Source organism: Vanellus vanellus (genome assembly GCF_965231255.1).
Source record: "Vanellus vanellus genome assembly, contig: HAP1_SCAFFOLD_39, whole genome shotgun sequence".
In the NCBI taxonomy this organism is placed as follows: domain Eukaryota; kingdom Metazoa; phylum Chordata; class Aves; order Charadriiformes; family Charadriidae; genus Vanellus; species Vanellus vanellus.
Genome location: NW_028126929.1, coordinates 1,807,808 through 1,831,572, shown reverse-complemented (window position 1 = coordinate 1,831,572; position 23,765 = coordinate 1,807,808). Strand labels below are relative to the sequence as shown.

The 23,765-nt window shown below is 53.6% G+C and overlaps 1 protein-coding gene across 1 annotated transcript in view; it reads right to left on the bottom strand.

Moving 5' to 3' along the window:
- Nucleotides 1-21,426, bottom strand: part of LOC309685612 (electroneutral sodium bicarbonate exchanger 1-like) — a gene marked incomplete at both ends in the record, with an annotated part of 119,791 nt that extends 98,365 nt beyond the window's left edge. The window contains 5 exons of the mRNA XM_082501350.1: nucleotides 6,451-6,499; nucleotides 7,107-7,251; nucleotides 7,666-7,738; nucleotides 19,878-19,953; nucleotides 21,326-21,426. Of these exons, the coding sequence (XP_082357476.1) occupies nucleotides 6,451-6,499; nucleotides 7,107-7,251; nucleotides 7,666-7,738; nucleotides 19,878-19,953; nucleotides 21,326-21,426 (444 nt within the window). The remainder of the gene's footprint in view (nucleotides 1-6,450; nucleotides 6,500-7,106; nucleotides 7,252-7,665; nucleotides 7,739-19,877; nucleotides 19,954-21,325) is intronic.
- Nucleotides 21,427-23,765: the final 2,339 nt, after the last annotated feature.

Sequence of the window (23,765 nt, the reverse complement as noted above, 5' to 3'; positions counted from 1 at the left end):
TCCTCCAGGGAAGATACCCGAGATGATTTTTCTCCTTGGACAAAGCTCCATCCTCTGGGATGCATCCGAGACTTGTCGCAGCTATGTCCCTGAGACTTTTTTCTCGCGGTTTAGTGTTCTGTCATCCCAGGTAGCAACCCCAGACTCCGCCAGGGAAGATACCCGAGATGATTTTTCTCTTTGGACAATGCTCCATCTTCTGGGAAGCATCTGAGATTCCTCCCAGGCGTCTCCCGCAGACATTTTTCCTGTGGTTTGGGTCCCTGTAATCCCGGGTAGCAACCCCAGACTCCTCCAGGGAAGTTACCCAAGATGATTTTTCTCCTAGGACAAAGCTCCTTCCTCCGGGAAGCATCGAGACTCCTTGCAGGTATGTTCCTCAGTCTTCATTCCAGTGTTTTTGGGCCCTGTCATCCCAGGTAGCAATCCCAGACTCCTCCGTGGATGATTCCCAAGTTTATTTTTCTCCTTGGACTATTGTCCATCCTGCGGGATGCACCCGAGACTCCTCCCAGCTCTCTTCCTGAGTGCTTTCTTCATGGGGTTTAGGGCCCTGTGATCCCGGGTAGCAACCCCAGACTCCTCCAGGGAAGATACCCAAGATGATTTTTCTCCTTGGACAATGCTCCATCCTCTGGGAAGCATCCGAGACTCCTTGCTGGTATGTCCCTGAGTCTTTATTCTGGTGGTTTGCGGTCCTCTGATCCCGGGTAGCATCCCCAGACTCCTCCAGGGAAGATACCTGAGATGATTTTTCTCCTTGGTCAATGTTCCATCCTCTGGCTTTCACCCGAGACTCCTTCCAGGCTTCTGTTGTTGTCTTTTGTCATGTATTTTAGGGACCTGAGATCCCTGGTAGGACCTCCAGACTCTCCAAAGGGAGATAACTGTGATGGTTTTTTCTCACTGGGAAGTAACCTATCATGTTTTTTCTCTTTTAGGCAAAGCTTTTTACCCCGCAATAAACCCATGGCTCCTCCCAGGCATCTCCCAGAGACTTTTGATCTCTAGTTGAGGGACCTGATATCACAGGTAGCTACCAAGACTCCTCCAAGGAAGCTTCCTTCTGTTTTGCCAATAGGCCTCTGTTCCTGGATCCATCCAACCCTCCCATTAGCGTTAGGTTAGGGTGTGCGTTCTGTATGAGAATCCCACAGCTCCAGGGACACGTGGCTGGAAAAGTTATGTCGAGGAGGGAACGGCATTGCACCAACATCACTCCCTTGACACTGTGATGGTGTGCTCCCCCTCCCCGCCTTCCAACCTGACCTTTATCTCCCGTGACCCTGCCCAAGCACTAACACCCGTGGTGGTCACAATGGGCACGTGTACATGTGATGGCTGCCCCCGGCTCGATGTGGTTTCGGGGAAACACATAACACCACAGTAGCCAAGGGCTAACTTGAGCAGTGCTGGTACTGTGGCCAATATGCAGATATGACTATAGGTCAATCATCTCACCCACATCAATAGTGAACAGCCCAAGACCCCTTTGAGCTCCCCTGCACGCCAGGATCTCCCCATGAGCGGGGACGCCTCTCAAGGTTACTCCTCGAGCCTCACAGATTCTTTGCCGCAACAGATCCTCGGTCAGTGACTAATATCACGCGAAACTGTGAAATCTTAGCTAAGTGATAGAAAGGATTGATTGCACATATATAATCCCTTAGACATAAACCGTTGACCCAGTCTGGGACCAGGATTGGATCCAGCCGCACCCAGACTCCTCTCTGAGAAGGAGGTTAGAAAGCAAGGGGCTCCTTTCCGAACCTCAGCCCAACAGGAGGGTCTCCCTGGCAGTTCTGCCTGACCCTGTCCTCCATGCAGGAAATAACCAACTGTACCTTGCCATCGAATCCTGCTAAAGCACTGTCGCATTTACTCTCAAACTTTGTTAAATCCCTGTTTTGTATCAATAAACGTGTCGCTGCTTCTCTCTACGAGTGAAGTGCATCGCTCCATCCGCAACAGACACCTCTCTCCTCTGGGCCACCCGTGCTGCTGGGGACCTCAGCCTCAGCCCACGCTGCCATTAGCTGCCTGTCAAAGCGCTGCTGCGGGATGGTGAAGGCACGAACAGCTTTCCATCCTTGCTCCTTTTGTGTAGGAGCAGTCGCTGGATGTTTTCCATTTTGGAGTGGGGCTCTGGCGAGTGTGGGAGAGAGTGTTGGGAGCGTTACGGTGCAAGGAAAGCGCAGAGCCCCAGTGTTGGTCGGGCTGTGAAAGTGCTGCCGAGGGATAGTGAGGGCAAGCAGTCTAATATGACCGAATTGAATGAAACAATCCAGGAATTCTTTACTTACTGAATCTCACTTGGATACAGCCCACGCTGAGGGATGCTGGACTAAAGTCACACTCCTTTTCTTTGGAGGAATTCTGAAAGGAAAAGGAACCAAAGAACTGTTACACAATGTAAAATTCTATTGTACAGGAGAAGTTTATTTGTTTGCTTGCTTTAAGAACTAAAGGCGGTTTCAAACCCTAAAAATGCAAGATAACCAAAGTACAGAACGAGATCCCCGAGCTAAACAAAAGACATCTCTCTCGTCTGTGCTATCGCCTAGCAGCCAACTACTCCCCTCGATAAATATCACCGTCAGGAGGAGCCCAATTTGACCTCTCCCTGAATGGCAGCTGGACTGCACGCCAGGCGACTCTCCCCGTGGGCAGGGGCGACTCTCAAGGTTAGAGATTCCTTACCTGAGACTGAGAGCCTTCCTCACCCAAGGCGGAGAGATGCCTTAGCTGCGGCAGATCCTCAGTAAGTGACTGAGAGCGTGCTGAATTAGTACTAATGAGACATTACTAATCCATGCAGCTACTCAATATTATTGCAAACATTGTATAGGTAATTCCGTTAGACATAAGCTGTTCTCCAAGTGTGAGACCTGGGCTCCGTAAGGAGTTTAGAAGGCAAGGGGATCCACTCTGGACCTCGTGACTCAATGGGAGGGTCTTCCTTACTCTTTGCGTCTCCAGTCCCCGTGTGAATCAGCCTAACCTGATTCTAACTCAGTTTTCCTTTGTATGTTTTTTCCAAGCAGTAGTTAATCATAGAATGGTCTGGGTCGTCTTCAATTGGATCTGGTTGCTCAGAGCCCCATCCAACCTGACCTGGAATGTTTCCAGGTATGGGCCATCTCCCACCTCTTTGGGCAACCTGGGCCAGTGTCTCCCCACCCTCATCATCAAAAACCATAATCTTCCCAGATGCCCCATCCCTGCTTATTGCAGGGGGTTGGACTCAACAACCTCTAAAGGTCCCTTCCAACCCAAATGATTCTATGACACTGTGGTTTCACTGATGTTTCCCTGTTGGCTTCTGTTCCGTCAGAAGCCCCTGGCTCATCTCCATAAGACTGCGAGTCTGCTGCACCCAGCACGTCTCAGACCAACAGGCTGAGGGTCCTCGCTGGCGCCCCGTCCCCCTGACCTTAGCATGTTCCCGCAGCTTGTCATGGGCAAGCCTGATCCTATCCCTGACCCCTTCAAGCCTGATCCTATCCCTGACCCCTTCAAGTCTAGTTTAAAGCTCTGCCAATGAGCCCCACTGGCTCCTGAGCAAAGACCCTCTTCCCCCTTTCAGAAAGCTCAATCCCATCTGACCCCAGCAGGCCTGGCACCATGGAGGCCACCCTATTTGTGCAAAAAAACGAAAATTGTGGTGGTGACAGCAGCCACGGAGCCATGTATTAAGAGACCAGGTCCATCTGTTCCTTCCAGTGTCGCTGCGCATAACTGGAAGGAGAGAGGAAAAATAGCCAGCGCTCCAGATTCCCTTACCACCCATCCCAAGGCCCTGAAGTCTCTCCGGATCGCCCTCGGACTACGCATTGTGGCTTCGTGGCCACCCACAGGGAAGAGCAGCGCTGGGCAATAGTCCGAGGGCCGTACCAGGCCGGGAAGTTTCCTAGTGACGTCCTTAACCCGGGCCCAGGGGGGCAGCAGACTTCCCCAAGAGGAGGGTCTGCCCGGTGAGTCAGGGGTATGTGATAGAGACAATAACACATTGTGCACTGATTGACTAGCAGTGATTCATAACCTAAAGGACAGGCCTGATAAAAAGCAAGAAGTCTTGAGATTGCCAAGGACAGCTCCTGATAACGAATAAGAGTGTGCCTTGAAAAGCGGCTGAAACCAACCCTGCGGTCTGGACAAAGACCAAAGAAGAACTGAGTCTGCGCAAGGACAAAGAGTTACTTGCGGTGATGAAGAGGAATCATCAGCCTTCGTGGTCACGACCCTCAGCGACCACCACCAGGAGGCATTGCGCAAGCGCGGTTGGGAGGAGTTTATGGAAATGACTTCTTAGAGCTAATTTTAATACGAAGTGGGGACAGGTTATGCATATGTATAGGCGTATTGGGAAATCTTATGATTATGTAATTAAGAACTATATATATTTGAGAAGGCCGCTGCATTGGGCACGCACGATTGTGGTGGGGCGACCCCCCCGTGCTGCCCAGCGCTGAATAAATATACCCACTTTACAACCTTCCCGGTTGTGGAGTCTCTGGAGTTTCGTTTCCGCATGTCACCGGCAGATCCGGTCCTCTGTTCCCGTCCCCGTCTCCGGGAGGGCAGAGCGTGGCTCCAGCGGCCCCTCTCTCTCTCGCTCACGCTCCCGACTGCTCCTCAGCCTTTCTCCTTCCCCCCCGGCTCTGCCGCCAGGCCGAGCGCACCGTCCCCCTGCTCCCCCCTCACGCTGCGCTGCTCTCCGCCGCGGAGCGGGCCGGCCCCGGAGCGGCTCCCTCGGCCACCGGCCGCTCCCTCCGCTGCGGCGCGTTTGAGCCTCCCGCCGTTGCCCGGGCAACGCCCAGGTCTCGCCAGCGGCTGTGGCGAGAGGTACCGGCTGCCGCTCGGCTCCGCTCGGCAACACTCGGCCCCGCTCGGATCGGCTCGTCATCTCGCGGCCCCTCTCGGCCGGTCAGGGCCGTCCCCGAGCGCGGCGGCGGGGCCGGGCTGGCGCAGGGCGGGCAGAGGAGCGGCGGGCGGAGGGGCCGAGCCGCCCCGGGAGGCGGCCGCGGGGCGCTCCCCTCCTGCGCTGCCCCGAGGTCCCGGCCGGTCCGGGGCAGCCGCTCGGTGTCCCTCGGGTCCCCGCTGTCCGGGCGTCGGGGCAGCCCCGGGGCTGGGCTGGGCTGGGGCCGGCTCTGTCCCGGCGGCCATCCCCCCCTCCTGCCTGCCCCGGGCCCCGCCGCACGGGCTCTGTGCCGCACACACCGTCCCGTCCGTACCCGCCCTCTCCCCCGCTGGGAGGGCGGTGGGGCCACCGCGGGGCGGGCAGAGCCCTGTGGGGCTGCGCCCGGGAGTCACCGAGCGCCGCAGGTTGCCCGATGCGGAGCGAAAGAAGCCCGAGGGGCCGCCCAGAGCAGCCCCCGCAGCGCAGCGCAGCGCAGCGGCACAGGCAGCGGCAGGAGGGGCAGCCCCCGGCCGGAGGAGCCCCCGTCGGGGCGGGTAAGTAGCACAGCCACGTCTGCGCAAGAGGAGCAACGCAGAAGCCTTTTCCCGCCCCGACTGCTCCCGCCAGCGAGCTCGGGGCCGGTGGCACTGACGGCGGCAGCCAGGAGCATCGGGCCCCGAGTCACCGGTGCCGACAGCACAGGCGCCGCTGGAGGCGTCCGCCTCTTCCCGCCCCGACGGGATGCCGAGGGCAAGAGCGGGAAGAGGCCCCCAGACGCAGCCCCGCTGCCTTGCTGCGGCTCCTCTGCTTCCAGTACCTTTCCCTTTCCTTCCACAAGGCCGCCGTATCTTCACCAATCTTGACCTTTTCATGCTGGGAAGCAGAGGCCTGGCTCATACTAGAAACCTCTGCTGCTTCTTGGAGGGAATGAGTGTTTTCTGCCGGGGCAAGACTGATTAAAGACTGATTAAAATAACACCAAGTTCCAAATTGCTGCTTCTTTTATTAAAATCCCACAGAACAGTTTTTCAAAGGCACATTGCCACTTTGTGACACGCAAGGATCAAAATCTTAAAGCTTGTTGCTCTTTTTCCCCAAAACTCTAGGTTGTACAGAAAAACACATTCCAACCCAACACCTTCAGTACATCAATTTGGAAACATAAACAAAGTAGCATTTCACTTAAAGCATTCACTAGCTGAGACAAGCCATGTGAAAAGCAGAGTTACACAAGAAACAATACCACCAAACAGTCACACTACAAGTTTACCTTTCCACAACAATCAGTGCTTCCAGGTCAGTTCTTTCCACCAAAAAGATGCTGGAGTGGCAAAAAGATGATGCTGGGGAAACAACAACAAGAGCACGTTACACTGCCAGTCCTTCTCTGAGAATTGTAATGACAAGGCCATTTCTGGCCACCAGAAAGACACAACCCCAGCACAAAAAAGACAGGGAAAGACTGAAAAAATAGGGACAACATAAAGAATAACTGGTGCACGGTGATGTTAATTTCAGTTTGCAATGGTGTCTTTGGGAGTCAAGGTTACCAAGGCCACAGTTGCTACGCAGCCAAAGAAGGTCTGTCCAGGGAAAGCCCTGTCAGAAGGGGGAGTATTTAAGCCCTTTAGAAATCGGGCTGGAGATGGCACTCCTCAGCGGATAAAGCCCCACCTCCCACCAGGAGGGCTTTTCCCAAAGACAGCTCACAAGAGGACCATTTCTTGGCAATGTTGCACCTTACACAAGACAAAAGGACAGCCCTGAACGGTCCTTTGCCCCGGCACACTTTGGTTTAACCACAGAACAGAGGTGTCCGTTCTTCAAGACCATGTAGAACCACCTCAACTGCTACAGTCGGGTACGCTCTCCAACACAGGCTTGGACATCGAATCAGAGAATCCTCTAGCTTGGAAGGGACCTTAAAGATCATCCAGTCCAACCATCAACCTAACACTGCCAGAACCACCACTAAACCACATCCCACAGCACGTCTACCTGGCTTTTAAATCTCTCTGGGGACAGAGATTCCACCACTTCCATGGGCAGCCTGTTCCAATGCTTCACAACCCTTTTGGTGAAGAACTTTTTCCTAATATCCACTCTAAACCTCCCCTGGGGAACCTTGAGGCCATTTCCTCTTGTCCTATTGCTTGTTACTAGCGATAGCCAGGCCTGCATCTGCTCCGAGCTGCAGTGTTGGTACCTTCTCCAGAACTCGGAGAGACCTCTTCCTCCCGACTCCACGCTTCCTTCCTTTACCGTGTGGTCCATTCGCTGCGGCAGCTGCATGGCACCCTCAGCCTGACCGGCTGCTGTTCTTTGTTCAAGGTCAGATTCCACAGGTGCCCCTGTAAGAAACAGCAGCAAGAACAAAAACAGAAGCTCGCTCTCTCCACCCTCCCAGAACACCAGCGGCAGCCCCTGAAACCGAGAGGCGGGTCCAGACTCCGGCTGACATGACGCCTGGGGGGTTTCCCAGCCATCACCGTGCAGAGGGATTTGGAGGGAGGTTCCCATCTCACAGCCCTGCTCTGAACGAGCGACAGAGCCGAGCTCTGCGGGTGGGATGGGATGCACGGGAAGAGACTCTCAGCCAAAATCATTGCTGACCTACCGCTTTCCCATGGTTCTCATTCCTAATCTCACGTGCTGGAAAATACCAAACATGATTTTTAAAGGAAAACTAATACCGATGTCATCCTTGTGGCTTTGGATGCAATACGACCAATCTGAACGAAACAACCCAGGAATTCCTTACTTACAAAATCTCCCTTGGTTACAGCCCACGCTGAGGGACGCTGGACTAAAGCCACACTCCTTTTCTTTGGAGGAATTCTGAAAGGAAAAGGAACACAAGAACCGTTACACAATGTAAAAGTCTACGGTACAGGAGATTTTTGCTTGTTTGCTCGCTTTCAGAACTAAAAGACAAGGTCGACTCCCTCGTTCTGGGATTTCCATTTCTTTTCCTGCTCCTACGAGGACTTTCTTTACCAATATATTGCTACCTCTCCCTCCTCGGGACATTCACGTGCCTAACATAAAGCTGTAGTTCGCTGAGTAGACTTTAATATAGCAGACTGTGAAAGAATAACAGCAGCTATGGCACGGAGAGAGATTTAAGAAACCACCAACCGAGGTGCTGTGGGAAATAAGAGCCGCTGGACCATACAGGCCCCCAGACATCAGCCCTGCTAAGACACAGTCATAGGAAACAGAGTAACAGGGAAGGCACAAAAGTGCAAAGTGCCAGAAGGGGGAGGTGAGTCGGGAATCCCCATTAGGAAGGCTGTCAGCAAGACAAAGGACCACAAACAGCAAAATCAGCATGTAAGCTTCTTGACGAGAGAGTAAACCAACTTTGTCCTAGCGAGAAGATCACAGAAGAATAGCTCCACTCCCCGATGGTGTTCCTCTTGCACTAAGCTCAGGTTCACCCAAAATTCCAAACTGTGGATGGCCTAAGAGCTTTGCAGTTTAGTCTCAGAGCAGTAACTAAGTCAGAAAATTATCTGCAGTGACAGTCTGAACGTCTCTCAGTTCTCTGTTCTCTTTCTTTGACTGCTACTGGTACACGTGGTAAGTGGAAAGGTGCGCAGGCTCGACACCAGTCATCCTGACCAGACAGCCTACTGTCAAAATCACAGGCCAAGAAGGCATTTGGATGAAAGCTGAAAATGCCATCTATTTAACAGCCAGGTGACTGCGGCACTGCCACGCTCCTCCTTCCCAATTGAGTGCCCGTCGCTCCTACGTGCGCTAAGTAGACAGATTTCCTTCACGTTTAACGAGACCCTTCCCTTTTTGAGATGCATTCTAAAACACCGTGTGGGTTTGCATCCAAATTCAGACACTGCAGATAAACTGAACAAGAGCCCCAGAGGAACTGTCAGAAGAATCCTGAGGAACTACAGGAGCTACCGATACGTTTTTTCCTAAACCTAATCCTTCTTCTGATCCCAAATAGCAAAAGAAAGCAAATGGAGAGCAAAGCAAGTGGAAAGCGCGTCACAGAAGCACCTGGCTCTGAGCTCCTAGAAAAACATAGAGAAGGCAGAGGTCATCTGCCCATGATTTTGGGCAGTGCTCATGGTATCTGGCCCGGCATTCATAACCACAACACTCTGTGCCTGGACACCCCCCTCAGCGTAACAGTGCCCTGACTAGTGCAAATTTCAGGTGCGAGGCTTGGTGGCACACGCATCTGTTCTGGAGAAGGTTCTTCTCCCCTCAGTTGGTATTTGCCCAGTTGACGAGTCATTCCGTATAGTTCCAGTTTACCTGGAAAGAGCTCAGGACGTGGCCTCCCACATTAGTTAACACCATACGAGGCTACGGTGAAGTCTGCCGCCTGCCACATTCTTTCTCAGGGTCCAACATGCCAACCTGCAGCTCCAGCTTTCAAGGACTCTAATATTTGGGAAACTCAGCCACAGTACAAGGAGCAGAGGCATTCTGGGCACAGTGGCTATAGCAAAGTGGGGAACAAAAAAGCATCTCTCAGCGGATGACTCTTATCCCACCAAGAGTGTGTTTGGAGCTCCCGAGGAAAGAAGCCAGCAGGGGCACGTGTAGAGACCCGTCACTAATCCTGCAAAGGGAAGCTGAGGGAAAAACAGCGATACAGGTTTTGGAGACAAGTAAGCCGGCTTGTTTTAGAGACATTCTTCTGTACCGAACGCTCCTGAGGAGTCACCAGGCAGTCTCCTTTCTGTCTTGAAAATCCAACAAACCTGTCAAAACCCCTCTTCTGAAAGAAAGTTTGGGGCTTACAACAAGGGGAGGGCTGTTTCAATACAGGAGTTCACCTGTGCAGGCTGAAGGTAACCACACAACTGGTAGCCCAGCACTGCAGGCGGCTGTCCAGGCAGGGAATCCCTGCAGAGCAATGATGCTGGGGTTGGCCCTTTGAAACCAGGGCTCCAGGAGCCAGCAGGCAGTATGCCCCGGCCATCTGAGAGCTCAAGCAAGCCCACAGACGACATCTGCGTAAAGGCTCCGCCAGTTGTGAAGAGGTCCAGAAGGTTCCTGAAGCAGGGGCAGCATGTCGTCATGCAGAAACATGCAGAAATCCTGGGATTTGATGCAACTGGTCACCTCCCAGGCAACAGTGGGAGAAGCAGCTGTTCCTTTCATACCACCAGGCAACTCCCTTTGTGGACAAACCCAAGAGAAATGAACCAGCCTCCTCATAAAATTCTCTCTCCAAAGAGGTGGAGGGGAAAAAGGCCAGGAAGGTGAGAGCATGGCAGGGATTGGAACTAAATTTCGAATGGGTATTGGTACCGAGAAAATGGATGAAGTGCAGCGGGTCGTTTGGGAGGACGGGCAACAGGCAGGAGCAGGAGAACAGGGGTGCTGGCGCAGACCCTGTTCCCTAAAGGCTGTGCCCAACAGCAGCTCTGTCAGAGCAGCCTTTTCGCCTGCGAGCTACAGGAGAAAGAATCTTCCCCTCCTGACAAGGTCTCTGGAGAACAGCGGGTTCAGGAAGCAACTGCCAATCCCGTGGGTACAACCCTGTCGTAAACCCGCCTTCTGACACCCTACTGAGAAAAGGCACGGCACTGTTTCAAGACGAGGGAGACGCCTGCAAGGCCATCTGCACAGAGAAAGGACACTGCTGGGGAGGGGCGAGTCCTCACGCTGAAGCCAGTGTCAAGGTGTCAGCCCCCACTGTTGGCCCTCCACGGAGCTCTGCACGAAGGGGCATCTGAGGAAAAAGAGGACCGGAGTCTGGAAGACAAGGCAGGGCACCCTTCAGGCTCATCTCTGGCAGGCGAAGCTCACCCCTAGAGTTTGTAGCTTGACACTCAGAAAAGCTCGTGTCGTCTCCCGGTAGAACTCATCCCTTGGCTAAGTCTGAGGAGCAGGAATGACAAATGTCTCCATGCAGGTGAAAAGGGGAAAAACATTACCTGAAGGCATTTTTCTGCTTGCCACTTTAAGAATCTAGGACTAAAGAGATAGTGTTGTCTCTTTCTGGACGTTCTGTAGCTTACCGTTTCAAATCCACGCTTTGCTTTACTCCTGTGGTGAACACACTCAGCTCCAGTTCTAAAAAGAAGTCAAATAAGTAAGAACTGAGTTTAACAAAAAGCCAAAAAAAGGAAGCAATCTTGTAAAAGGCTACTTCCAGTATTTCATCAGAAATCAGGATTTCAGTACCTCTAGCCAACAAGATAGAGACCCTTAATTGATATTTGCACTCACGCTTCAAAGTCTCATTTGAAGAAGGAAAACCGGCCCTCGTTCCATTATCAGGCTTTCTGCTTTTCTAGTAAAACCAGCAAGCAGTTAAAGAGAAGAAAAGCTTGTGGAATGATTACTAAAGTGATCAATAATAGAGCATTGGTCACACATTAAGGAAAGGTATAAAATCAAGAGGGTTCGAGGGTAGAACACAGCCGCAGCCGGTATGCGAAGAATCCGCTCCATCTGCGATTCCCTGTACAATACTGCTTGCAGAGCAACACACAGAGTGGAGTGGGGTGGAGACTCCAAGGCCAAACCCTGTGATAATCCAGCAAACACGGGAACGAGATGGCACCACGGAACTGATGTGCGCCAGCTCTAAGAAGGAAAACAGTGCGGAGGATGGAGCGGAGTGGAGACAGCGCAGCCAAACTCTGTGATAAAATGGGAACTGGAGGGCCAAATGCAACCCTCAAAGGTCTTACAGAATTGATAAGCTGCCTACTTGTTACCCTGAGCCAACGATCTGTCATTTGTTGACAAAATGCTCTCCTTTGTGTGAACTTTGCACATTATAATGGCATTATAATACAAAAACACCCCTCCAGCCCCAAAGCTACCTGCCTCCAAGGTGCGACCACTCCTCCTTGAGTCTGCGCCCTGAATTTTTCGTAAACGATACCTTTAAGTGAGAGGCGAGAAAATTTTACACCAATCATAACTCAAGTAGTTATGACTAGAGTCACTCTAACTCCACCTTGAAGATAAAAAATAGTATAAATATGGCCCAAGAAAGGGGGGATATGAGGGAAGACACCGTTGTGAACAAGTCGAGGGGAACTCCATCACTGACTGCTTTGACTTCTGGGATCAGTCAACGGGCTGAGCCTCTCTTCCCCCCATAAGGACGCTTGTGGGTAAAATTCGAACACTTGGCTACACCAAGTGCTTCCCCGGGAAACTTAGAAATCTCTAGAGAGTTGTTTGATAACTTAGCGCATTTGTAACCGAGCTATATTAGTAACATCTTTAATATTCGCACGTGCTTTGCAGACAGTCGCTATCGCCAGCAATCCAAAAGAACTTGTGTAGCTGTTGCTGCAATAAACTGCACTGTGTAGGCAGCTCGTTGTTTGGGTTTCTCACTGAACACAACCAAAAAGAGCGGCTGTGTTAGTTCATGAGCGCAACTGGGCTGAAGGTGCAGTCTGCTATTAGTGTATCCAGAACTGTAACCGTTTAATACACATTCAACACGCCTGGACTGATAGTGGTGAATTGGGCATCCCTCAGAATTTAAACCTCACCACACCTCGCTTCCCACCTCAGTGAGGAGGGTTAGAACGCAAGGGGGGTTATTTTCTGCCAAAACTACTTTGCCCCTTAATGCAACAAAGCATTACATGACATGGAGAGGGGGATGAGCAGCCAGTTGAGAAAGTCTGCAAACCCTACAAGGTTACTGACACAAAGAGAAGGGCAGGTAGCAAAGAACCACGGAGAGATCTTACAAGACCTGGTCATGGAGCGATAAAACGGCAGAGGAAACGCTGTACAGAGAGGTACAAAGCGATGGATGTGAGGAAAACCAACCCCGGATTCACACACAAAACTGGGCTGATCAGTATCACTGGAGAGCGACACCTGGAGATTCTGATAGCTCAACACTCAATGGCACCCCAAGAAAACCCAAAGCCAGATCCCCCATGAGGAAGGATGAGCAAAAGAACTTGGCCAAAAAGAAAAACAGATCAAGAGGTGGCCCAATTACCGCAGACAAACTCCTCCCCAGGGGGGAACGCTCAGACTGAACGAGCTCTTCAGTCTAACGGAGTAATTGGGGAAAAATGACAGAAGGCTTGAAGTTGATGCCTCACCAATCTGATTTTGAAATCAAGAATTGTCCAGAATGGTGTGACTTCTGGGCCAAGACACGGGACTAAGAGAACTGCCAGACTGGATCATGAAAGAGCCCTTTCTGGCCTTCTGAATCCACAACTCCTGTCTTGGCTAAAAAAGATTAGAAAGCATTCTGGAACCTGGTTTCTCTCTTCGCTCATTTCCAGCAGTTTTACTGTGACAAGAAACTGTTGGGGGGGAGGGAAACATTTGCAGGAGCAGGAAAAGAACTGCGTTCAGACTTCTACCTTTAAAATCTCTGCATGACATGCATTTGGGAAGCGGGTAGGTCCTAAGGCAACAAAGGAGATGATTCAACATGGTCTGTACATCCCACCATGGAAGGGGAAAGGTGAGCACAAACACTTCCCATCACAGCGCTGGATCTGGGACTCTCTGCCCAATACCTGTGAATAGTAATATGTGAATATTAAGTAATATTAAGTAGAGACACACATTTTCTTTTAGAAAAAGCTACGCTCGGTGAAAGAAAGAAGCCTGCTCGACTATAACGAATGCTGGGCCTGCCTCGGAGAAGTAATCCAGAACGAAGCCTGAAGGTAGCTGGCATGAGCCAGCACTGCACCCTCGTGCTGAAGGCGGCCAACACCACCCTGAGCGGCAGTAGGAAGAGTTTTGCCGGCAGCTCGAGGGAGGTGATCCTTCCCCTCTGCTCAGGGCTGCGGAGGCTAGTCTGTGCGCCCCGTCCCGAACGGGCTCCCCGGGACAAGGCTGGGACTCACTGGGCTCAGCCCAGCAAAGGGCTGCAAAGATGATGAAGGGCCTGGAGCCCTTCTCGTACACGGAGAGGCTGGGAGAGCTGGGACTGTTCAGCCTGCAGAAGGCTCAGGAGGGATCTTAGCAACGTACACCTGATGGCAGGGAAGGAAGAAGAGGGAGCCGGGCTCTCCTCAGCAGCGCCTTCTGGCAGGGCAAGAGGCAAAAGGCACAAATGGCAACACATGAAATTAAATCTAAACACGAGAAACAACTCTTTGACTGCAACTGGGGTCAAGCACCACAACTGCTTGCCCACAGAAGCTGTGGCGTCTCCACCCTTGGAGCCCACTCAAAACCTGACGGGACACGTCCTGGGTGAGCTGCTCTGGGTCACCCTGCTTGAGCAGGAGGGGATGGACTCGATGAGACCAAAGGTCCCGTCCAACCTCAGCCATTCTGTGAAATCCACAGAGAGAGATCTCAGCCTCCAGCTGAGAGGCGGCATTCATCAGCCCACTGAGAGGAACAGGCTGGGATGTGGCCAGAAAGCTGTTCCCAGTTCTTCCCTGGCATCCCCGGCGCAGCTGTGCAAGCCAGTGCCTGGCTTTGTCTCGCTGCCGAGTTCTCATCCCACTGCGATTCTACACGTAACAGGAAGACCTCCGGTTAATGGCACGGGACCTGAAAGCATGGGACAGCTTTGCTCCAAACATGGGCAACCCTGCTTAGGTTCTGTCACCCAGGGAAGAGAAGGAAGACGACAAATGGGGCAAAGGACTACGCAGGAATGAAATAGGAGGAAGGTACAAGAGACACTGAAAATACTGATAGGTGCCCTGGAAGACTATTTTGTAGTCAACTCACCTGTCCATACCCAACTGTGGGCGTGAGGTCTCTGCTCCGAATTCCACTCTTCTCCTCTTCACCGTTTCTTCCACGGCAGTACTTTCTGACACTGCATTTCTTCTCTTGGCCTTCAAAACATTGCAAACTTGGTATTGATAACGTTTGATTTTGACTTTTCCACTTTAGAACAAAATTCAGAGCTAACATACATTTGTACTTTGCAAAATTGTTCATGCAAAAACTGCTTCAGGAATAAAAGACTAGCTGCCTTATTCAAACCGAAGATGAGCACCAAGAGCCCATCCAGAGAATTATGCTCAACAGGTCTCAACAAGAAATACTGCTTGCCAGAACATCCCGTGCTCTCCGTCTTCAGAGGAGGGCCACGGAATGTCATTAGCAGGAGTGTAATGCTAGCAGAGAGAGTGGGATTTTCTTTGGGGGAATTTGGACAGGACACCTTCACTAATTTACTCCGTTTGCAGACACTCACCTATATTGAAAACAAACCTACCCTCAGCTCTCATTCAACAAACACTTTCCAAAGAAGCTGAACTTGGTTGTTTATGGCACATGCAGCACCAAGGACACTACTTCACAATTCAGCCCTATCGACCTCACACAGACTCTCCCCGCGAAGAAACCATCGGACAGCTCAGCTCAGACTTGTAGCAAACACATTTCACTGCAGCCAGCAGGGCCCTCGGCTCCGGGGGCAGCACTTCATTCCAAGGCCCATGGAACCAACAGGACGATTTCTCCCAACTTGGATGGTTATAGGTGAGAATTCAGCGCCACCTTACAGTGCCTGACAGACACCCAGAAACAGCACAACTACAGCATTGCCTATATCTATATTCTGCTTCTCCAGACTATTTACAATGTAACTTAAAAAAAAAAAAAACCAAACAAACAAACCACAAACACACACAAAACTTACAAGCTCATCACTGCCCTTGTTTGCTTCTTCACCTGTAACAGAGGTTAAAGGATCAAATTTGGTGACTATTTGGTGACTGGACTTTCTTTCACCAACTTAAAAAGTACATTTTTGCATTGCACCTCACTTTCGCAGAACAAGAGAAACTCCTTAGAAACCATGCTGGACTTGCACGTGAGGTGCTGAAATGGAAAAACTGCACATGCAGCTCTTTCAGAACTAGAATTCCTGGCTACAAATACCACCTGTCGATGGGATGGGGACAATTGCTTTTCTTGAAGATGCAAGGACAGCTGGAGCATAGCCTCCACAGGAGACTGGCCAGCTACCCTTTCATGCGCGGCATCCACACCTATCTTCCTGAAGGAAAAGCCCTGCCAACAGAAACTTGAGACATCAGTGCCGGAAAGGAACAGCACGTTATGCTGTGTGTAACTGCAGGACAGAAATGTTGAACAACTGTTGCAGAGGGCAATTAACTACTGGAGCGAGGTGTACAGGGAAGGGAGCAAATTCTCCACGTTTACAAGTTCCTACATCCAAACGTGGTATATTTGAGAGGGGATGCTACATGCAAGCGACGGGGTGAGACCAGCTGCACGCAGTTTTGCTCCCTCTGCTTCAAAGACACAGGAGATGAAGGGAAAGGGAAAAGCAAGACGCAGATCACTGATGTTTCCAGAAATTATCCAAACACAGCCATAACAACTTACCACAAGACAGGTTTTGCTGAAACGAGTTGAGTTCCACATACATAGTGCAAGCGTAGGGATAAGGCACGAGATGGACATTCTCATGTTTGAATCTCATCTTCGATACTCTCTCCCATTTATTCAAATCTGAGAAGGACGATAAGACTTAAGAACATTGCCCGAACATTTCAAAGGAGCAGGCGCCCTGACAATGTCTTCTTGTAAAGCTTCCAAAGCCACACCTCATGGCACACGCGTACGAGGGAGCAAAGACAATCTTCTGCTATGGGCTTTGGGAAAAAACACTTCACAACACACAGGACAAGACACAGCCAGGTGACACTCTCCCGGAGCTCTCCCAGCTGGTGACTAACCAAGAGTTATGCTCCAGCGAGGAGCCCCACACACAGACTGCAGGACAACTCATCACGCCGGGCCTCTGAGCTCGCGGTTCTCAGCAGTGCCCAGTGCTGGCCGAGCACGTGGATAGACTTCCAAGTTCTAGAAACGCACGTTCGTGAATCAAATGCTCCTCAAGCCCGCAGGCAAAACTGGCTGAGCTTTAGTGAAGCAAACCAACAGCCCAAACCTTTGTTTGGGTGCCTCCTGGCTGACCGTGCTCTTGGCCGCTTTCTCTTCCTGGCAGGAACAGCAGGAAGTCGCTCTCATACCTACCAGCTTCTGACAGAGACAGAGCATGACCTCGTTCTTGCTGGCTCCCTTTCCCCTTTCCCTTTCCCCACTCTTTTTTCCTACCCCTCTGCCCCTGCCTACTGTCCCCTTTCCCCTTCCCATTTATCCTTTCCCACTTCCCCCTCTCCTTTTCCCCTGCCCACTGTCCCCTATTCTCTTCCCGTTCCCCCTTCCCCTTCCTGTGTCTCCTTCCCCTTCCCCTTGCCCCCTTCCTCACCCCCTTCCTTTCTCCATTTCCCCTTCACAAAGCGACACACCTCAGGCCTGAAAAGGCTTCTCATACAACCAACTCACTGTTCTCTTCAACAACAGCCTCGGCAGATTAACTTCTCCGCAATCCTTTACACTACAGCGACTACAACACTCAACCCTAAGGTACCTGAGGAGAAAACTACCGCCGTCCTCTCTCCTCGTGGGCCAACGCTGCTGAGTCTGTAAGGAGTGTTTTGCATTTTAGCAACCTTTCCAAGCACGGCACCAGCGCTTTGCTTGCAATCGCATTCGGTGGGCTTCCTGCCACTTTACATACACACCTTCATTTTCTCTGCCTACATCCAACCTGGAACGCAGTAGCGTTTCTCTGAAAACAATGCAAAACACTCTTTCCCCATCAGTTCTCCAGCAAAGGCATCAACGGAGGAGGATCTGCTCACGTCAAACTGCCGTGCCCAAAGGAGCCGCACTCCAGCTAAAGATCTGCACCTACTGCACACAAATGTCTGATTCAGCACTGCCCAACACATACAAGTCATCCAATCTTTTCTTTTGCAAGGAGGAAGGAAAGGATACACGGAAAGATTGTGAAGTGCTCTGTAGAAAATGGACGTAAATCCTCAAGATTTCCCAGGATTACTCGAATCGCTTCCTGGAGAGGCCAAAAAGAGAAATGAAGGAAGAACATTAACAACAGAGCCACAACTGGACTGTGAAGTACACTTTCGAGGCGTGGGGGAAATTTAAAATTACTTTACAGTTTGCATGAATCATGGAGGAGCCGGTTCTAGACATTTTGCTTTTCCTCCTCCCCTTCTTCTCCCCACTCTCTCCCGTCACCTTAGAGTGCACTGCACTAACAGACTCTCAGAAATTGAAGGGAATGAATATCTTAATCTTGAACCAACACAGAAGCAGTGCTATGGAGAGTGGAGGTGGGCTTTTCAATTTAAGAAGCTTTACATTTCAGAAGGCTCCACTTTGCCAGCAAAACACACGTAGTATTGACCTGTTTCAAAAATCAACATATTCCTCTCTTTCTGAATATTGACCCAATTCAGATACAAAGCAACTGCAATTCAGCCCCCAAAAACTCCTGCTTTACAAATGGGAAGCTTTGTCTAGTAATACCTGTCAATATTTGCAAAAGGGAAAAAAATAAACACTAACTTTCTGTACCAATTAAAATCAGCACATTTTCTTCAATACTATTTATAATGCCAGTACTGTACTCTGAAGATTTTTTTAAAAATTAAGCAATAGGGTAGGCAGCATATTTGTCTCATTTCCTCAGGACCGGCAGGGGCTTTCTTCTCTCTCAGGGAGAAGGTGACAACAACAGAGCTCATCCGCTGACACCAAGCTTGGCCACAAAGTACCGGCATCGTTAAAAGAACGTCCACTGGTTCCACCAGCTCCTCCGTGGCGAGGAACGTGTGGGCAATTGAGCATTAGACCCGCTGCTGTGGGCAGCTCACGAGCAGCGCCACAGCTCCTGAAACAGCAGGAGGTGTGAGAGCTCCTCAAGCCTGAGCAGTTCAACGCGCTGGCCAGGTCTGGGGCTGAGAACCCGGGGAAAGCGCCACCACAGGAGGAATCGCAGCAGCAATCAGAAAGGAACGGGGTACAACGAGCTCGACAAATAGGAAGGTTCAGGTGTCCAATTTTGACAGTCAGTGGCTGCTTTGAAATGTTTCAAATAAAAACATTACTCTTCCACGCTAATGCTGCCTGGTGATGACATTTTTCACTTGTGTCATTTTTATCACCCTCGTACTCTCCAGAGGAGTTCTCCAATTACTCCCTCTTGAAACGCTGTATTTGGCAAAATGTCCTCAGCGCCACAACAAACAAAGGATTTGCTCAGCTTAACATTCAGATCAGGTCCCGTGGAGCTGCATCCACTCCTACCTCCAACTCCTCAACTGCACTTTTGCTGTTGCTGAGATCAGGAGCGCTGTGGAACAAACAGGGAGAGTTAGTCCCACCCCAATCAAATAGCAAGGCAGCTACCGTCGCTGTAAGAGATTAAACAACAACAAAGCATCATTCCCACTGCACAGAGAGCACAGCGAGCGGGCAGATGAATTCCTAATTTCTTGTTTGTCAAAAACATCCATCATTCCACAAGGACTGCTTCTTCTATATTTCCTGCCCCTTTGTATTTTGCGTGTCTGAGGACACAACGGGTGGGCGATCAGAACTTTTCAGTCCATCCTCAGCAACTTTCAGCAAAGAGGACCTCGCCCCAGCAAAAGCCTGCACACACGTGGAGATAATCAGCTCTACCTTCAGCTGCGATCAGCTCTTGCAATGCTCTCTTGGGAACCTGCCCTCACATCGGTCACCATCTTATTGTGGGCAACGGCAGTTTCACAGCCCAAATCTGCGGGCTGCCCAAGAGCACCGCTTTGGGCATAAGGCCACGTACACACTAGGACTTACTCCTTTACTCTCTTGGACGAATTGGGAGTGAATCCAGACGCGCTGAACGAGCACCCCCGGTTCACCACAACCGTGACGCCACGGGGAAGAGTTTCAGGAGTTTCGCTGTAAAGGGAGCTGCTTTTGCTCCGTTTGACCGTGCTGATGTGAAGACCAACTTCACGAGCTCACGACCAACTCCACAAGTTATTACAAAACACAAAAGGTGCCACAAATGTCTCGCGTCCTGTTCCCGCAAGGACTGCAAGCACCGACGTCGCAATGCACACAAACCGTGAGACAGGCGGGGGCAGTGACAGGTGCCACACTCAAACGCACGCGGTGCTCTCTTTACCTTCAGGAGATCAAACGCCTGCGGGCTGTTCGGAAACGCATGCACACCACCAGCAGTGCCTTCCAAAGGCATGACGCTGAGGGAAAGAGCTTACTCACAGAGCAGAGCAACATTGTAAGCAGCTTCTGAACGCTACACCACACCACAACACACCGTCCTCTCCAAAATCAACACCGGCAACAAAGCAGGGAGGAAGGTTAATCCTCCTGGATCCCACACCATTCCAGCAAAGCTAAAGAAACAACTGCGTTTCCATTCCTCCCAAAAGAAAGTCACGCAGCAGAATGTCAAAGAGCCAGCCTACAAAGGAGAAAGGAGACCAGTGTGGCACGACATTCACTGTAGCTTCAGCTCTGGAGACAGCCTGATTGGCACAACGTTCACAGCACACTCTCTTCTGCAGCTAACAACAGTCACTGCCAGAGAAAACCCAGGCTCTGGCAGCGTCCGCCGCCCACACTCATCAAACCGCTCTCTAGGCAGATGCCCCAGTCACGGCCTGGGGCATTCTAGCCCTGCTGCAACCTCACTGGCACGAAAACGGGGCTTTGGGGATGGCACAATGTCGTCCTGTTCCTCTGATGCAGGGACACTTGTGGACTCAAAAGGATCTCAGTCCTAGTTTCTGCACGGTTGACACCATCGCAAACGAGATTTACCCTCAACACTTTGTAAGACCTTCCAGAAGCCTCTGAGGGCACCAACCCCGAACGGCCATCTGCTGACGATCACGGCCTTGAAGGACGCACACGGGGAGCCAGACTGTGCTGAGCCACTGCGTTGGGGTCTGTTTATCAATATTTAGCAATACTATTGTTCTTAATTATTAAGCAGAGGCTGAGTCTGCAACAACTCCTAAAGGTTCAGAGCGAGTCTGAGCTCTGCAGAACACTCCTTCAGCAGGACACACACTGGAAGCACCTGCTTTGGAATACCAGCCTGAACCTGAGCAGCTCCGGCTCCTTTTCCAGAGCAGCTCAAACTTCTGCCATTATTACCTATTCAACTGTCTTTATCTCAACCCACGAGTTTTCTTACTTTTACCCTTCCCATTCTCTCCCTCACCCCACTGCGGGCACTGAGGCAGCAGCGTGTGGGGCTCAGTCACTGCCTGGGGCCAAACCACTGCAAAGGCTCCAGAGCTCCACAGTTAAACACTTACAAAAGCACAAACTACTGTCCGTAGAAAAAGCCGCTTTTTCCACCGAAGCACGAAACCCCCACACGGCAGAGAAACAGCAGTGTTTTTCACAGCTCAGACTCCTCTCTCAGGCCGATGCCCGGCCCGGGCAGGCGCAGCCGCCACTCTGAAGTGACCACCGCCACAGTCAGGGAGGGACGGCCGGGCACAAGGAGCCCCCGAGACCTGAGCTGAGGGTCTCCTCTTCACCCGCCCCCACGGGCCCTCAGCGCACCGCAGGGTGACTTTATGGCTCCCGCGGGCTCACCTCTGGAAGTCGCCGTACCGGATTTTGAACTTGTAGACAAGCCTGCCCGCGTGAAGAAACCTCGTTTCAGGCAACGGACAGGTGAAGGGCTTCAACGACATCTTTCTTTCTCCCCGAACGCCAGCCTGGGGAAGCAGCAGAGCCCGAGGTCAACGCCAAAACCCCTCACCAGATACATCTCACTCTGCCACACCACAAGAAGGCGGTACAGCAGTTTTTCCTCCGCAGGACGTTTGCCCAGAGAACAGACCTCCTCCCCGCGCCCGCCACGCCTCAGAAAACCGCCGGTCCGAGCAGGGGGCTTGGGAGCAGGACGGCCTGACGGCCCCCCCGCCGCCGGCTGCGCCGCTCGGGATACGTCCCCACCACCGTCCCGGGGGCTGCCCGGAGAGCCCGGGCAGGGCCCTGCCGCAGCCGGCGGCCGACCCCCGGCCCCGAGGGACGCCCCCGCAGCCCCCGCGGGCACGGCCGGCACCAACGCCTTTCCCTCCGCTCCCGCGCCTCCCCCCGCTGCCCCCGCAGCCCCGCGCCGGCAGGGAGGGCCCGGGGCCGGGGGAAGGCCGCGACCCGCCGCCAGGGGCGACGCCGCCGCCTCAGCCCCGCTGCCGGCCGGCGAGGCCCCCGCGCAGCCCCGGCGACCAGCGGGCAGCCCCCCGCTCCGCTGAAGGGCAGCGCCCCCGCCGCGCCCACCGGCCCCGCCGCCCCCGCCGCCCGCCCTTGCCTCAGGCGGGGCCGGGCCGGGGCTGCGCCGGGGGCCCGCGGGCCCCGTCCCCGTCCCCAGGCCCAGCCCCAGCCCGGCCCCCACCGGCCTCTGCTCCAGCCCCCCCCGGCCGCGGGCTGCTCTGCACCGGCGGCTGCTGCTGCTGCGCTTCAGAGGCAGCTGCGTTTTGGGGCTCGGGGCGCCCCAGAGGGGCCAGTGCGAGCCCGGAGCGTCAGAGGAGCGGCCCTGTGCCGTGGGTGGCTCTGGCGACGGCTCCCACGGGGGTCTGGGCTCTCTCAAGCGAGTAACTCTGGTGCCTAATGACGCCCCTGCGCAGTGGCACCCGTCACTCACCCGCTCCCTCCCAAACTGCCGTGATGTCAGCTTTGCCTTTTCTCGGTTTAGGCGCCAACCGCGGGACTCCTGAGGGCCACCGACACGCAGCAGCAGCAGCGTTGGTCTCGTCTGGGGATTGTGAGAAGAAACAGCCTCTGCCACAGCTGCCTCCAGCCCTTCCGGCAGCCGCCTCGCGCTTCCAAAGCGGACACAACTCAACGCCTCTGATGAGCAGTGGCCTGGCTGACAAACGACCAAAAAGAAGGCACTCGTTATCCCATGAAAGCCGTGTTTGTAGGACGAACAACTTCCCAAGTACTTCTCCTGTGCCAACCACACACCCCGGTTCCAGCACCAAAGCAGAGGCTTCCGATTAACTAAACGCAAAGCCAAACGCACAGGAGAAGCGGACACGGCTCTGCCTCCCCGGGAACGGCGCTCCGAACGCCCCTTTGCCCCGCGAAGGACACCCTTGCCGGCAAAACGGAGCGCTCCTCCCCGCCGAGCCACGAGGCAGCCAGTGCTCGGGGGCTCCTGGCGGCCGCCCGGCCCGGGCAACGCGGCTCGGACAAGCGCTCGCCCCACTGCGGCGCTGCCGGGGGGCACCGGGGCTCCTGCTGGCGAGGCCCCGTCTGCAGCGCCGTGTCCAGCTCGGGGTTCCCGACAGCCCCTCCCGACAGCGCTGAAGCCGGAGCACAAACTCCGCCGAAGCCGGGGGGCGGGGGGGGAAGCCCGGGCGGCCCCGGGGAGACCCGCGCGTCCCCAGGGAGCGCAAAGCCCGGCAGCCGCCCTCGCTGCCGCTCCTCCGCCCGCCCCTCCCCGCACAGGCGGGCACCGGCGGACCAGACCGCCCCGGGGCCGGGCCGACCCCCACCCCCTCCCCGCGGGCCGCCCCCCGGCCCCCGGCAGCGCCCCGCTCCGCCCGCCCGCCCCCGCCCTGGGCAGGAGCTCCCCGAGCCCGCGCCGCCCCGCCGGAGCGCAGCGGGACGAGCAGCTGCAGCGCCCGGTGCCGCGGGGCCGGTTCCTGCGCGCCGTCACCCGCGGCGGGAGGAGCCGCACCGCGCCCGCGGGCACCGGCGGGGCTCGGCTCCGCTCGGATGGGGTCGGCTCCGCTCGGATGGGGTCGGCTCTGGTGAGCTGGGCTCGGTTCGGCTGCGTTCGGCTAGGCTCGAATGGGGTTGGCTCCGGTCAGTTCCGCTCGGATGGGCTCGGATGGGTACGGCCCATCCATCCCCCAGTGGTGGGAGGGGAGAAGGGAACCCCCCCTCTTTGCCAGCGCCGCCTCCTCCCCACAGTGTCCCCCAGAGATGGCTCTGAACTCGGGACGATGCCAACGCGGGGGGGGACTGCAGTCTCTGCCCTCCCGCACCCACTCCGAGGGGATCTTCCGCTCTCTGACCATCT